The 17,168-nt window shown below is 43.2% G+C and overlaps 1 protein-coding gene across 2 annotated transcripts; it reads left to right on the top strand.

The window, feature by feature from the left end:
* The first annotated feature begins 1,238 nt into the window (after nt 1-1,238).
* LOC109874312 (interleukin-13 receptor subunit alpha-2) lies at nt 1,239-15,678 on the top strand. Of its 2 annotated transcripts, none has more exons than XM_020466173.2 (10): nt 1,239-1,544; nt 2,264-2,369; nt 10,031-10,182; nt 12,505-12,658; nt 12,885-13,005; nt 13,167-13,351; nt 14,094-14,245; nt 14,477-14,618; nt 14,839-14,947; nt 15,033-15,658. In XM_020466173.2, the coding sequence occupies exons 1-10, from the start codon at nt 1,494-1,496 to the stop codon at nt 15,145-15,147; spliced, it is 1,287 nt and encodes a 428-aa protein (XP_020321762.1). In that variant the 5' UTR covers nt 1,239-1,493; the 3' UTR covers nt 15,148-15,658. The 2 variants fall into 2 exon arrangements, with proteins under 2 accessions (XP_020321762.1, XP_020321761.1); XM_020466172.2 differs by having other exon boundaries at nt 1,241-1,544; nt 14,474-14,618; nt 15,033-15,678.
* The last annotated feature ends 1,490 nt before the right edge of the window (nt 15,679-17,168 follow it).

Here is a 17,168-nt window from a genome sequence, read left to right as displayed (position 1 = left end):
AAACATATGATAGACCCACTCAGCGCAAACCAGATGGGACGGCGTATTGCTGCAGAATGCTGTGGTAGCATGCTGGTTAAGTGTGCCTTGAATTCTAAATAAATCACTGACAGTGTCACCAGCAAAGCAACCCCACACCATCACACCTCCTCCATGCTTCACGGTGGGAACCACAGATGCAGAGATCATCCATTCACCTACTCTGCGTCTCACAAAGACACAGGGATTGGAACCAAAAATCTTAAATTTGGACTCAACAGACAAAGGACAGATTTCCACCAGTCTAATGTCCATTGCTCATGTTTCTTGGCCCAAGCAAGTCTCTTATTATTATTGGTGTGCTTTAGTAGTGGTTTCTCTGCAGCAATATGACCATGAAGGCCTGATTTATGCAGTCTCCTATGAACAGTTGATGTTGATATGTGTCTGTTACTTGAACTCTGTGAATCATTTATTTGGGCTGCAATTTCTGAGGGTCGTAACTCTAATGAACTTATCCTCTGCAGAAGAGATAGCTCTGGGTCTTCCTTCTTGTGGCGGTCCTCATGAGAGTCAGTTTCATCATAGCACTTGATGGTTTTTGCGACTGCACTTGAAGAAACTTTCTTGAAATGTTCCGCATTGACTGACCTTCATGTCTTAAAGTAATGATGGACTGTCGTTTCTCTTTGCTTATTTGAGCTGTTCTTGCCATAATATGGACTTGGTCTTTTACCAAATAGGGCTATCTTCTGTAAACCACCCCTACCTTGTCACAACACAACTGATTGATCAAACGCATTAAGAATCAAATAAATTCCAAGTGACCTCATACCTCATGAAGCTGGTTGAGAGAATGCCAAGCGCGTGCAAAGCTGTCATCAAGGAAAATGGTGGCTACTTTGAAGAATTTCAAATATACATCTATATATATTTTTTTTTAACACTTTTTTGCGTTACTACATGATTCCATGTGTTATTTCGTAGTTTTGATGTCTTCACTATTATTCTACAATGTAGAAAATAGTACAAATAAAGAAAAACCTTGAAAAAACTTGAATGAGTAAATGTGTCCAAACTTTGACTGTATACTCTATATTTTTGATATCACCACTTAGAGTGTGCGTGTATATATATATATGATTCCTGGGAAAAGGGAAACAAAACATCCGTTAGTATGAGAGACCTTCAGCCTGCAACCCCCACCCATCCAGGTCAGAGCAACAGCATATTTGACTCCCCTTCCACAGAACCACATCCATGACCACACTCACAGGCTGGGTGGACAGGCTGACAGGGCTTTCGCATTCTATTTATACATCTGTTTATCAGGAATCTGATAAAACTGCAGACTCTTGTTTGGTAGAGAATCCAGACTTACAGAGTACAGTACATGACCCCTGAGACATCAATACATGACCCCTGAGACATACTGTAGTCTTTCCCTGCTGCTTCTGCTGCGCTGTAGTTCACCAGAGAATACAAAAGCAGGCACTTCGCACAGCCCTGATTAGATGGTGCAGGCTGTCAAACATCTACACAGGAGCTTTCTCACTCAGTTCACAGTAAGTACTCCTTGTCTGTGGCTATGCACTTTTATCTTCTCTGTTATCTCTGTATTGGATCCAAATGAGAGCATTTTTATATTCTGCTAAACTGTTGATATAAAGCAAACATACAAGTTGTGGGTTGCCTTTGTAAACACATGCTTTCATTTAAAAGCATGCGTTCACTGTATAGTGTATGCATTCTCTACTGTACATGCTTGAAAACATTTACTTTGTACATTAATACAATTTCTATAGAGAATTCAATGGCATTCAGTCCAATAGATTATTATCATGTATTTTCTTCACATTATTAAGACTTAAAAGGTACAGTGCCTTCAGAAAGTAAAGGAGATTTCTTCCACTTTGACATTAGAGTATTTTGTGTAGATGGTTGACAAATTACAATGAAATCCATTTGAATCCCACAACAAAATGTGGAATAAGTCAAGGGTTATGAATACTTTCTGAAGGCGCTGTACCTGAGGTTTATATCAAGATAATTACACATTTATTTTAAATAATGCATGTTTTTGTTTTCATCTACATAATATTAATAATAATAATAATATAATAATATTGTGTTTATCAGGATCATTCCATACCCTTCAGATTCCATACTTTACTGTACTGTACTGTACTATACTGGTGTTTGCTGAGAGTATAATTCATGATAACATATATGTGATTGATTTATCAATACTAAATTGTACAATTCAATTCTCATGATGTTCCAGGGGCCAGTTAAGAGAATGCTGAAGAGTAGAAAAGGGTGGTGGCTGACAGCCATATTAATGCTTATATCTGACTGGAGTCAGTGCATCAAGCCACAAGAAATGACAGGTTAGTCTCTACAGGTGTATTTTTCTATTCATTCATCACTGTCTTACTGTGATAACTTGTAATCACAGGCAGATTTCCATTCTACATCAGATTGATCTAAAACAAAAGCTGGTCCCAAATAAATTGTTGTGACAGTCATGGATGTGAGACAGAATCCCTGCATGCAGACTATTTTTTAACAGACATTTACTAGATTATTTCAGATCCCTCCCATGTACTTTACTTTGAGTATCAACTCCTCCCGTTATCAGCAATAACTTCAGAAAGTGTTCACACCCCATTGACTTTTTCCACATTTTGTTGTGTTACAGCCTGAATTTAAAATGAATTAAATTTAGATGTTTTTTCCACTGGCCTACACACAATACCCCACAGTGCCAAATTGGAATTATGTTATTAAAAATGTTTACAAATGAATTAAAAATGAAAAGCTGAAACAACTTGAGTCAAAAAGTATTCAACCCCTTTGTTATGGCAAGCCTAAATAAGTTCAGGAGTAAACATTTGCTTAATAAGTTACATGGACTCACTCTGTGTGCAATAATAGTGTTTAACATGATTTTTGAATGACTACCTCATCTCTTTACCCCAAACATACAATTATCTACAAGGTCCCTCAGTCGAGCAGTGAATTTCAAACACAGTTTCAACCACAAAGACCAGGGAAGATTTCCAACCGCTCGCAAAGAAGGGCACCTATTGGTAGATGGGTAAAAAAATAAAAAATAAGAAAAAAAATGACATTGAATATTCCTTTGAGCATGGTGAAGTTATTAATTACACTTTGTATGGTGTATCAAAACATCAATTTGACAGCGCTTGAAGAATCTTGAAAAGAATAATGGGCAAATGTCCAGGTGTGGAAAGCTCTTGGAGACTTTCTGGGTAAGACTCACCACTGTAATTGCTGCCAAAGGTGCTTCTACAAAGTATTGACTCAGGAGTGTGAAAACCTATGTAAATGAGATATTTATGCATTTTATTTTCAATAAATTTGCAAACATTTCTAAAAATATGTTTTCACTTGTGCGTAGGGTGAATGATTTTTTATTTTTTTTATCAATATTGAGTTCAGGCTGTAACACAACAAAATGTGCAATAAGTCAAGGGGTATAAATGCTTTCTGAAGGCAAGAGGTGGGCCCCTGTGGCAATAAATCAGTGGCGGTCGGTGTTGTTTAAGATGAGGGAAGATGATACTTTTTTTAATGAACATTACCTTATTTATATTACAGCATATTGGATGACTGTCATTCATTTTCCATTCACCCAGCTCAATGTAACATCCATAGATTTAGCCTACTACATGATACTCACATTTTCCTATACCCATCATGAGGTTGCTACAACTTAGCCTGTGAATGAAAGTTTACAATGTAGGCGCACGGGTTGAGATAATTTTGAGTAATCAAGGTGACAGACAGCAAATCAAATCAAATTGTATTAGTCACATACACATGGTTAGCAGATGTTAATGCGAGTGTAGCGAAATGCTTGTGCTTCTAGTTCCGACAACGCAGTAATAACCAATGAGTAATCTAACCTAACAATTCCACAACTGCTACCTTATACACACAAGTGTAAAGGGATAAAGTATATGTACATAAAAATATATGAAGGAGTGATGGTACAGAGCGGCATAGGCAAGATGGTATAGAGTACAGTATATACATATGAGATGAGTAATGTAGGGTATATAAACATAATGTGGCATAGTTTAAAGTGGCTAGTGATACATGTATTACATAAAGATGGCAAGATGCAGCAAGATGCAGCAGTTTAAATGAGTACAGTATATACAGTATTTATACACACATATGAGATGAGTAATGTAGGGTATGTAAACATTACATTAAGTGGCATTGTAGCCAGGTAGTCCTGAGGCATGGTCCTAGGGCTCAGGTCCTCCGAGAGAGAGAAAGAAAGAAAGAAAGAGAGAATTAGAGAGAGCATAGGACACCGGATAAGACAGGAGAAATACTCCAGATAATGACTGACCCTAGCCCCCTGACACATAAACTACTGCAGCATAAATACTGGAGGCTGAGACAGGAGGGGTCAGGAGACACTGTGGCCCCATCCGATGATACCCCAGGACAGGGCCAAACAGGCAGGATATAACCCACCCACTTTGCCAAAGCACAGCCCCCACACCACTAGAGGGATACCTTCAACCACCAACTTACCATCCTGAGACAAGGCCAAATATAGCCCACAAAGATCTCCGCCACGGCACAACCCAAGGGGGGGCGCCAACCCAGACAGGAAGACCACGTCAGCGACACAACCCACTCAAGTGACGCACCCCTCCTAGGGACAGCATGGAAGAGCACCAGTAAGCCAGTGACTCAGCCACTGTAATAGGGTTAGAGGCAGAGAATCCCAGTGGAGAGAGGGGAACCGGCCAGGCAGAGACAACAAGGGCGGTTCGTTGCTCCAGAGCCTTTCCATTCACCTTCACACTCCTGGGCCAGACTACACTCAATCATATGACCTACTGAAGAGATGAGTCTTCAGTAAAGACTTAAAGGTTGAGACCGAGTCTCAAACATACCTGAGTAGCGTTGCCTTCTTCTAGCGTAGGATACTCTGCCACCAGTCGACCCAGCGAGCAAACACACCAGTCCATTCAGCTGTCTGCACAGGTCAGCGATGCCTTTTGTCCCTCTGGGATAAATATGACTGAATTTGATCTAAATGCCGTGGCTTCCTATTCCAGTGCTCCCTCTATTCTGCGCACCAGATGGGATTCCCCACCACCAAGAGGTCCAAGGTTGCCACGATTATTTCTCTGCTGATGGCAGGCATCTGGGAGAGAGGAGAGGAGGAGCTGGCTTCGTATGAGGGGTTCATGGCTCTGTTCAGAGGTATCTTTGATCATCCACCGGAGGGCAGAGAGAGGGGTGAGCGCCTACTCCATCTACAGCAGGATGACCATACCACTGCCCAGTACGCGCTCACCTTCTGGACAGTAGCAGCATCCGATGTAGACGGATACAGCTGGGGCTCTGTCTCTATTGTGGTCAAGGGGGCACCAGCTTCAGCAATGTCCGATATGTCCCAACTCGGGATCCACGAGAGCAGAGGGACGGTCATGTGATCTTCCATCTCCTGGGGCAGGTGTGAGTATCCCATCTTCATCATTTTCTGCCAATTTTCTGCAGGGAACTTTATTGACCAGACCCTTGCCTCGTCTCTGAACATCACCTCATACCCGCTCTCCTCCTTGTTTCTGGTTCAAGCTGTTGATAATAAGCCACTAGTATCCAGAACCATCACACATACATCACCACACCACTAACCATAGGGTGGTGTTGAACTAGTGACCGAAAGGTTGCAAGTTTAAATCCCAGAGCTGACAAGGTACAAATCTGTCGTTCTGCCCCTGAACTGGCAGTTAAACCACTGTTCCTAGGCCGTCATTGAAAATAAGAATTTGTTCTTAACTCACTTGCCTAGCTAAATAAAGGTAAAAAATCCTCACCGTGGAGCCCATTCATCAGGAAAACATTCCCTTCTTCATCATTAGGCCACCAGCTCACCAGATCATTCTCGGCTTCCCATGGCTGCAACGCCATAACCCCACCATCTCATGGTCGAGGATGAGAATCACGGACTGGTCACCCAAATGCCGGAGGACCTGTTTTCCTGTTCCTTCTCGAGTTATAGCCCCTGTGGTCTGCAACGTAGATGTGGATATTTGCCAGGCTCTGGAGAGGGAACCCGCACCCTCTACCTGTCCTCCTGAGCGCACCTACGTTCCCATGGGGATAAGGGAGCGGCTGTTGACCTGGGCAAACACATCTCTCGTCGCTGGACATCCTGGGATCACCCGTACTATACAATCGCTCTCCAAAAGGTATTGGTGGCACACCTTGGCGCAGAATGTTATTCGCTACGTCAACTCCTGTTCTGTGTGTGCCCAAACTAAGTCCCCTCGGCACGCTCCAGCAGGGAAACTCCTTCCAGCGTCCCTGGTCTCATCCATCCATTGACTTTGTCACTGATCTCCCCTACACTGACGGTTTCACCACCATTTTCATGGTTGTGGATATATTCTCCAAATCCTGTCATTTCAGCCCTCTCTCTGGTCTCCCTACTGCTCTACAGGTCGCCGAGGCACTGTTCCAGCAAGTCTTCCGGCATTATGGTTTTCCACAGGACATCGTCTCCGTCCGTGGACCCCAATTACCAGGACCAGCAGGGGGAATGGGCCCGATTCCTTCCCTGTGCGGAGTACGCAGCAACCGGCAGGGCAGGTGGAGTAGGAGGTTCCTGGTGGAGAGCCAGACGCGATCACCAGGATGAAACACGGGAAACTTACTGTGGTGGCCATCCGCCTGATCCTTCTGATGGTGGACAGTGTGCTGGAGCCTTACGTGGGTGGCGTTTCACAAATCCTCCTCAAGCAAGAACCACTCGTCAACTGCAGAGGCCTCGGTCTGGCTCGGAGTCCACGTAGCCAAGGCCAGTTGATATCCCAGGATGCACTGGAAGGGAGCCCAGTGGAGGAGTGACGAAGTGAGTTCTGGGCGTATTCTGCCCAGGGACAGAACCGGGTCCACTTCCCCTGCCGGTCCTGGCAGTGACTCCTTAGGAACCTCCCCAGCTCTTGGTTGGTCCTCTCCACCTGCGTGTTAGACTGAGGCCAGTACCCAGATGTGAGGTTAACCGTGGCCCCCAGCTTCTTCATGAAGACTTTCCAGACCCGAAATGTGAATTGAGGACCAGGGTCGGAACCAACGTCCTCCGGAAGGTCCTAGTGCCAGAAGACTTGCTGGAATAGTGCCTCAGCGAACTAGAGAGCGGTAGGTAGGCCAGAGAGAGGAATCATTTTGAGAATCTGTCAACAACAACCAGAATAGTGGTAAATCCATCAGAGAGGGGAGATCCATGGGGGATAGCCAGCCAGTGAAATTGACACCAGAAAGGATTTGGCGGAAAGTGATGATGCAATACTCATGCCTACACTGGGAGACAGAAGGTCACGGGCCGCCCCTCTGCTCTAGTGCACCCCAGGTTAGGACACACCGGGCACCAATGAAGCTGGTGTCCCTCTTGGCCACAATAGGCGCAGAGCCCCAGCTCTGTCCGGCGATGCCGGGGAGAGGTGTGTCTTGAACTCACTGAAGTCACTCGCAGTTCCGAGTTGTTATGACCGCGGCACAAATCATGCTTCATTGACACCATGGCCAATGTTGATTGTTTATAATTTTAAACTTGGAAAAAAGCCCCATAATCCCAAATTTGGGACCACACAGCCACTACACCTAATAGCAGGCTAGTGACAGTACATCATTACTTTAAGACATGAAGGTGCAGTCGCAAAAATCATCCAGCACTATGATGAAACTGGCTCTCATGAGGACCGCAGCAGGTAAGGAAGACCCAGAGTTACCTCTGCTGCAGAGGATACGTTCTTTAGAGTTAATTGCACCTCAGATTGCAGCCCAAATAAATTATTCACAGAGTTCAATTAACAGACACATCTCAACATCAACTTTTCAGAGGAGACTGTGTGAATCAGGCCTTCATGGTCGAAATTCACATTTTGGGCCAAGAAACACGAGCAATGAACATTAGATCGGTGGAAATCTGTCCTTTGGTCTGATGAGTCCAAATGTGAGATTTCTGGTTCCAACCGCCATGTCTTTGTGAGAAGCAGAGTAGGTGAACGGATGATCTCCACATGTGTGGTTCCCACTGTGAAGCATGGAGGAGGAGGTGTGATGGTGTGTGGTGCTTTGCTGGTGACTCTGTGAGTGAATTATTTAGAATTCATGGCACACTTAACCAGCATGGCTACCACAGCATTCTGCAGCACTTTGCCATCCCATCTGGTTTGCCTTTAGTGGGACTATAATTTGTTTTTCAACAGAACAATGACCCAACACACCTCCAGGCTGTGTAAGGGCTATTTTACCAAGAAGGAGATTGATTGAGTGCTGTATCAGATGTCCTGGCCTCCACAATCACCCAACCTCAACCCAATTGAGATGGTTTGGAATGAGTTGGACCGCAGAGTGAAGGAAACCAGCCAAGAAGTGCTCAGCAAATAAAATAAAATTTTACACATGGTTAGCAGATGTTAATGCGAGTGTAGCGAAATGCTTGTGCTTCTAGTTCAGTGCATCAATATCATTCAAGTAATCTAACAATTCCACAACAACTACCTAATACACACAAAACTAAAGAGATGGAATAATAATATGTACATATAAATATATGGATGAGCGATGACCAAGACGCATAGGCAAGATGCAATAGATGGTATAAGATGTAAACATTATTAAAGTGGCATTATTTAAAGTGACTAGTGATCCATTTATTAACTTGTATCCTGAATTTCCGCCTGACTAACGTGCCCAAAGTAAACTGCCTGTTATTCAGGACCAGAAGCTAGGATATGCATATAATTGGTAGAATTCGATAGAAAACACGTTGAAGTTTCTAAAACTGTTAAAATAATGTCTGTGAGTATAACAGAATTGATATGGTAGGCGAAAACCCAAGGAAAATACATCTGGAAATTGTTTTGGGGAGGTCACAAGACTTTCCAATGCAAGTCTATGGGTCTATATATGAAAATCCCTCCCAGATTGCAGTACTTATAGCTTCCACTAGATGTCAAGTCTTTATACCGGGTTTCAGGTTTGTTTCTTGAAAAACGAACAAGTAATAGTAGTCTTTCCAAAGGGAAAAGTAGTCTTTTGGCACGCGTGAATGAGGGCACGCTCTTCGTTATTTTCCTTTCCTATTGAACACCGTTCTTTCCTTATGAAATATTATTATTTATTTACATATTAGGGTACCTTGACTTGTTTGGAAGAAGTTTACCGGTAGCTTTTTGGATTCCTTTGTATGTATGTTTAAGGAGTGGATTACTGAAATCAATGGCGCCAACTAAACTGACTTTTTTGGATATAAAGAAGGATTTTATTGAACAAAACAACTATTCATGTTGTAGCTGGGACGCTTGGGATTGCAAACAGAGGAAGATCTTCAACGGTAAGTGATTTCTTTAATCGCTATTTGTGATTTTGTGAAGCCTGTGCTGGTTGAAAAAACTATATTTTGGTGGGGCGCTGTCCTCAGATAATCACATGGTATGCTTTTGCCGTAAAGCCTTTTTGAAGTCTGACAACGCAGTTGGATTAACAAGAAGTTAAGCTTTTAAATGATATAAGACTCTTGTATGTTCATGAAAGTTTCATATTACAATTTTGTCATTTGAATTTGGCCCTCTCCAATTTCACCGGATGTTGTGGGGAATTATCTCGCTAGCGGGACACCTAAGTGGCCAATGATTTGAGTCTGTATGTAGGCAGCAGCCTCTCTGTGTTAGTGATGGCTGTTTAACAGTCTGATAGCCTTGTGATAGAAGCTGTTTTTCAGTCCCTCGGTCCCAGCTTTGATGCACCTATACTGACCTCGCCTTTAACACTTTTTAAAATATTATACATGATTACATAATTGTTCTTTCATAATTTTGATGTCTTCATTATTATTCTGCAATGTAGAAAATAGTAAAAATAAAGAAAAAATCATTTAAATGTCAAGAAATGTATGTACCAATTTCCCCTTTAATGCTTACCGCAAGCTTGGTGCCTTTGCTCTATCAACCTTTGACCTGGAAATACTGTGTATCTCATTGACTTTCAGTGGATCCTCCTGAGAACGTTGGGGTTGATGACCTTGGCCACCTTGGGCAGCTCGACATCCACTGGACGTCTCCTGTCAGCCTGATCAATGTGACTGACTGCTCAATGAGATACCACCTGGAATACTTCAACACATACCAGAACAGATGGACTGTAAGTCACTGGACACATAACTAGACATTGCCAAATGTGTACCGGACACACTGGAGGGTTATTCTAGAAACACTTGTACAGTGTTGCCTGTCTGTCAGGACTGTGTGTCCTAAGGCCACTGAGGCCCTGGCCAAGGACACTATGTTCTTATACACAGAATAATAGAAAAAAATGTGGTACACCATCCATAAACAGCCTGCCAAGACCAGTAATGTTAATATTTCCCCATTTACAGTGGCTTGCGAAAGTATTCACCCACCTTGTCATTTTTCCTATTTTGTTGCCTTACAACCTGGAATTAAAAAATATCAAAAATGGGGGGTGGGGGGGGGTTGTATATTGTAATAATCCAACATGCCTAACACCTTGAAGATGCAAAATATGTTTTATTGTGAAACAAACAAGAAATAAGACAAAAATGGTGGTTTCCCAGAGTGGTTTCCCCTTAAACCACTCGAGTGTTGCTTTAGCAGTATGCTTAGGGTCATTGTCCTGCTGGAAGGTGAACCTCAAGCCCAGTCTCAAATCTCTGGAAGACTGGAACGGGTTTCCCCCAAGAAATTCTCTGTATTTAGCGCCATCCATCATTCCTTCAATTCTGACAAGTTTCCCAGTCCCTGCCAATGGAAAAACATCCCCACAGCATGATGCTGCCACCACCATGCTTCACTGGTGTTGGTGTTCTCGGAGTGATGAGAGGTGTTGGGTTTTGCGCTTGACATAGCTTTTTCCTTGATGGCCAAAAAGCTAAATTTGTCTCACCTGACCAGAGTACCTTCTTCCATATGTTTGGGGAGACTCCCACTTGCCTTTTGGCGAACACCAGCTCTGTGGAGTGTACGGCTTAAAGCGCTCCTATGGACAGATACTCCAATCTCCACTGTGGAGCTTTACAGCTCCTTCAGGATTTTTTTTTTGTCCGTGAGTTTAGGTGGGTGACCCTCTCTTGGCAGGTTTGTTGTGGTGCCATAATCTTTCCAATTTATAATGATGGTTTTAATGTGGCTCCGTGGGATGTTCAAAGTTTCTGATATTTTTTTATAGCCCAACCCTGATCTGTACTTCTCCACAACTTTGTCCCTGACCTGTTTGGAGAGCTCCTTAGTCTTCATGGTGCCACTTGCCTGGTGGTGCCCCTTGCTTAGTGCTGTTGCAGACTCTGGGGCTTTTCAGAACAGGTGTATATATACTGAGATCTGACAGATCATGTGAAACTTAGATTGCACACAGGTGGACTTTATTCAACTAATTATGTGACTTCTGAAGGTAATTGGTTGCACCAGATCTTATTTAGGGGCTTCATAGCAAATGGGGTGAATACATATTGCATGCACCACTTTTCTTAAAAATATATATTTTTTCTTACATTTTTTTATAATTTTTTTATTTCACTTCACCAATTTGGACTGTTTTGTGTAAGTCCATTATATTGAAATCCAAATAAAAATCCATTCAAATTACAGGTTGTGATGCAACAAAATAGGAAAAACGCCAAGGGGGATGAATACCTTTGCAAGGCACTGTATTTTATTTAGAGAAGGCAGAGTCCTTTAGCCAAGCAATTGCTTCCGGTCCTGCTGTGTTGAGGGTGAGTAGGCCTCCGCTGAGTTTGTAGATTGGACAGAATTCAAGAATGTGGCGCATGGTTTTCTCCACCCCACAGACACATTGGGGGCTTTCTTTAATGTTCCATTGGTGGAGGTTGGCGACGCATGGGCCAGTCCTGAAAATATTGAAGGTGGACTATTCCTTCCTGGGGTGGGTGAAACCAGACTGATGTTGTGTGGGGATAGTGATGAGGTGCTTATCTGTCAGGTCCATTAACCCCCATTATTGTGTCCAGGTCAGATATGTGTTGAAGTCGTCATTGGGTGGGTCTTCCCAGATTGGCTTACTTAATGGGAGGCATATCTTTGGTGGGTTGAGGAGGTCTTATGGAGCAGCAGTTGTGGGGCGTTTTGGACCTTTCCAATCATTCTGTGGGTAGTTTGGCGTCTCCGGATATGTGGGGGGAGTAATGTTTGCCAGGACATGGAGCCAGGGAAGAGGGGTGGATCAAAGTGTGCCTGTGATGATGCACATGGTGGAATATTTCCCTACAATGTTATCCTTTGGCTCTGTTTAGATTTGTGGTTGCTTAGACATAACCGCATTTAGCTTCCATTAAATTATACTGTTGTGTTCATGAGAGAATCATGAATACATTTTCAGATTTTCCAAATCTTTTCAATATGATCTGTGTCTATAGCTATTACACCAGAGTGGTGACCAAGTTCCTGAGGTATGAATAACATGAATGTAATATTGTCTGTGTATGAATAGGTGATCAGGACTGTACGGACATGGTACCGTGCTCAGTTTGACCTGGAGAAGGAGGTCAGGGTACAGATCTCAACCGTACTGAGGGGAGCCTGCACTAACGGCACTGAGCTAAAGAGCCCTTTCACAAAGATGGTCCTGCCACCCACTAACACAGGTGAGGTCAGGAGGACAATATTCTTTTGTAGATATGGAGTTGTTTGGTTCGGATTAAATGACACCGATAACCTGACAGAAAGAGGGAGAGACTTCTTTCCTCTCATTATCCTATATATATATATAGGAAATTATCAATGATAGGGGAGTGCTGTATGGACGGAATTCTCTACAGGCACCATCATGATAATCTATGAATCCCTTCATCTCTTTTGAATTCCTACCAGGTCCAGTTGACTCCAGGGTCCAGGGATTTGGCTGCGTGTTCTACCAGAAGGAGGTCATGGAGTGCACCTGGGAGGTGGGATTAGAGGAGCCAGCCCACTCCAAGCACAGTCTGTACTTTTGGTATGTCACCCTATCATAACATTATGTACATCATAACATATCTCCTGCCATATAAACTACCTACATGTCTGTACCTGTGTAGACTGGTTTCACTGGATTAATATAATCTCTGTGAATGCTGCCCTAAATTGCATTCTGTGGGTTTCTTTGTGCTTCTCCAGGCATCGGGACATGGAGCAGGCTGAGGAGTGCCCTCAGTACATCCACTCCAATGGGGTCAGGACTGGCTGCACATTCACCAGGGAATCTCTCCCAGAATTCAGTGCTTTCAACATATGTGTGAACAGCTCCTCCCCCAAGGTGGCTTTGAGGTCGGCGTTCTTCTCCCTGCAAGTTCAGAACCACGGTAACACTCACATCAGGCCATGATATGCCTCACCTTTTCAATGCAATACTGCTATTGTTTGGATATTTGCTATTTTCCATAAACATTGTTCAACTGCCCATACAGTTCCTTTCCATAACGTCTTTTAATCAGTGTTAACATATCCAAACAGATATCATCTACTTTATTAACTGGGGATGCGCGTTGCTTTTTATTGTTGCAAACTGGGAGTTTGCAGATTTTGCAGTGAGCGTGTTACGTTCCCCAGTTTCTGTGTTTTTGGGTTTGTTTGTGTATATGTATATTTCAGGAAATGGCTTCCTGGATATTTCCAAACAGCTGATTTGGTTAGCCCCATACATATACCCATAGTATGTACTCTGTCTATGCACACTAGGTAAGACCTGGGTGGATCACCCCGTGTATTTTGGATAGCGTGCCAGGTGGTGTTAAAATAGGTAGGAGAGGGGACTCTTAACTTTTAATTTCTTTGGTTCCATCCAGCCCCTTTTCCCCACAATTACCATGTTAAGGAAAGAAATTCCCAGGAAACAGTCATATTCTCTGCCATCCTTACCCGCACCTACAATCACATACCTCTTTCACTCCACGGGGAGTTGAGTGTAGCAGGGTGTTGCGTTCCCTCAAGAGGCTTGCGTAACTGTTTTTCCTACTAACTGTTTTTTCTCAGTGCACGATACTGGTGATGACATATTTTCAATTTTCTTTGAGAAAACATGACTCCTTTGTGTGTACTCTGCAGTGAAGCCTGCAGCCATAGAGGCAGTGCATCTGGAGGCTGGTTTAGACAGGAGGCTCCAGGTGCACTGGGACTTACCCCATGAAAGTATCCCCAGCCACTGCCTGGAGTATGAGGTGGAAACCAGCGAGGGCGTGGGCGGGCAGCAGTTGTTGGTATGCCCTTACCGAGACCTGTATTTATGACATGCATATGGATTAACTTCATATAGTTCATATAGCAATATACATTTTTTCACACCTTTTAATGTTTTAACGCATAACATTATTGAATAATTGATAGGTACTTAGATGACGCTTTGAAGAAGCAAATTCTATTGTTATTGGTTAGAGAACAAACTTTCTGAAGTTTTTCCTAAAATCTGATACTGTTCCTGTCACCAGAAGCAGAGGAATGTAACCAGGGAGATGACCCTCACTTTCCTCTCAATGGATGGAGCCCACTGCTTCCGGGTCAGGTCCAGGGTGCACCACTACTGTGCTGACAGAGGCTTCTGGAGTGATTGGAGTCGTTGGTTCTGTCACTCAGGTAACATTGTGGTAAAACATTTCTCCATACAGAAATGATATCCTTAAATGCAATTTATAGAGTTGCCTGTTCCTCTCCATGCAAATGCCTCACTTTTACATAACAAAACTCATACTAATTACTGGATCAATGCACTTTCTTCCATGTTGGACCCCCCCCCCCCCCCCCCCCCCCCTGTAAGGATGGATATTTGAACCCATCTCTTTTTCCCTTGCTATAGAGCAACCTCCTGGTTTTGTGTCAGATGCTGTGGTTGTCTATGCGCTGGTCATCGTGGTCATCATCTCCATGGTGGTCCTGTCTCTGTGTGGCCTGGCACTCTGGACAAAGTGAGTACACACACACACAATCCACATGGCTAACACTGAAAGACTGGTGAAGAATCATTGCAAATCTTAATCTACTCTCTCTTAGGTATAAAGGCAGAGAGGGGAAAACAATGCATTTCTGTCCCCTGCACAAACTGATGGAATACTCCAAAGGACTCACTGCTTGTGATCCTTTTCCCAATAAAACGAGGAACAAGTAGTAGCCTTTGCAAGCATTACCTGGGGGCACACAAACCATGAAGACATAGAAGTTACACAGGTGATTAACACACACGCTCCTACGCACCCACACACCCTTATGCACAAAAAATGAGGAAGAGACAGCAAATAACCATTGTCACGTTCAAGACAGTAATATTGATATGTATACTGATATTAATCTCTTACGTACTGATGTGTTCAACTTAATGTTGCTCAATACAATATTAAATAGTCTTGCTAAACTGTTTATGCAATGTAAGACTCCAGGCATTAAGTTACACAGTATATACTTTTAAAAAATGCCACAGCTCTTTATACCCATTTTGTTTACTTACTACATGTATTTTAAATCACAAATTATACTGAAGTAATTGTTTGTATTAGTTTGATGCCATTGTATTAAGTTGAATGTATCTTAAGTCCTTTGCATAGAATTGCCAAGCCTGTTAACATTAAATGTGTTGGATGGTGTTGTGAAGTCATATTTTATAAAACTATGCTTCTCGTCTATACCTATAAAGATGTGTTTTGTATTTGTAGTGATTGCTGTTTCAGAGCGCTTGAGAGGTATGGTACCATGTGGCCAGTCCATGGCGACTAAGTACACATTGTTGCTCTTACAATGACATGTTGCTGAAATGTCTTTATTTCATTGCCTCAACTGGCCATCTATTTGAAATAAGTTTCTGGAAATTCCTCTAATTCCAGTAGGAGTCCTTTATCCACCTCGAAACGGACTAGAGAATGATGCGCTCCCAGATGCACATTCTCATTTTAATTTCAACCATTTAATCTGTTACAATGTCGCTGAAGAACCATCTACTAGCCCCGGCCAGCTAGCTTTTTTGAATGCTGTGTCCCCTGCTCGTCTAGCGTAGTAGTGACTACCGAACAGCACCCTGGCTCACCCATTGCTGCTCTTTTGACCCTATAATCACTCGGCTACACAGCTGACGCCCCCTGGACTGTTTCAATAACACAGTACCTCATTTTGTTTACCTGTTGGCCTTGAACTCAGGTTTTGTATGTACCTCACTAACCCGCTCTGCCTATTCATCGCCATTTACCCGTTGTTGTCTTAGATCTTCTGATCAACACCTGTGTTTGCTTTATGTCTAATGTCAATATGCCTTGTCTACTGCTGTCTTGGCTAGTTCTGTTTTATTTCACTGAGAGCCCTCAGTCCTGCTCAAAATGCCTTAGCTCTTTTTGTCCCACCCCACACACATGCGCAGACCTCACCTGGCTTAACTGGTGCCTCCAGAGACGAAACCTCTCATCGTCACTCAACGCCTAGGTTTACCTCCACTGTACTTGCATCCTACCATACTATTATCTGTATAGTATGCCCTGAATATATTCTACCATGCCCAGAAATCTTTTATTCTCTGTCCCCAACGCACTAGACGACCAGTTCTTATAGCCTTTAGCCGTACCCTTATCCTCTGTTCCTCTGGTGTTGTAGAGGTTAACCCAGGCCCTGTAGCCCCCAGTTCCACTCCTATTACCCAGGCGCTATCTTTTGTTGACTTCTGTAACTGTAAAAGCCTTGGTTTCATGCATGTTAACATCCGAAGCCTCCTCCCTAAGAGTTTTTAATTCACTGCTTTAGCACACTCCGCCAAACCGGACGTCCTAGCCATGTCTGAATCCTGGCTTAGGGAGGCCACCAGAAATTCAGAAATTTCCATCCCCAACTACAACATTTTCCGCCAAGATAGAACTGCCAAAGGGGGTGGAGTTGCAATCTACTGCAGAGACAGCCTGCAGAGTTCTGTCTTGCTACCCAGGTCTGTGCCCAAACAGTTTGACCTTCTACTTTTAAAAATCCACCTCTCCAGAAATAAGTATGTCACTGTTGCCTGTTATAGACTCCCCTCAGCCCCCAGCTGTGCCCTGGACACCATATGTGTATTAATTGTGTCCGATTTATCTTCCGAGTTTGTACTGTTAGGTGATCTAAACTGGGATATGCTTAACACCCCGGCCGTCCTACAATCTAAGCTAGATGCCCTCAATC

The sequence above is a fragment of the Oncorhynchus kisutch genome, linkage group LG29 (assembly GCF_002021735.2).
Source record: "Oncorhynchus kisutch isolate 150728-3 linkage group LG29, Okis_V2, whole genome shotgun sequence".
Classification (NCBI taxonomy): Eukaryota; Metazoa; Chordata; class Actinopteri; order Salmoniformes; family Salmonidae; genus Oncorhynchus; species Oncorhynchus kisutch.
Note: the sequence above shows the minus strand (reverse complement) of the source record. Positions and strands in the feature narration are given on the sequence as shown.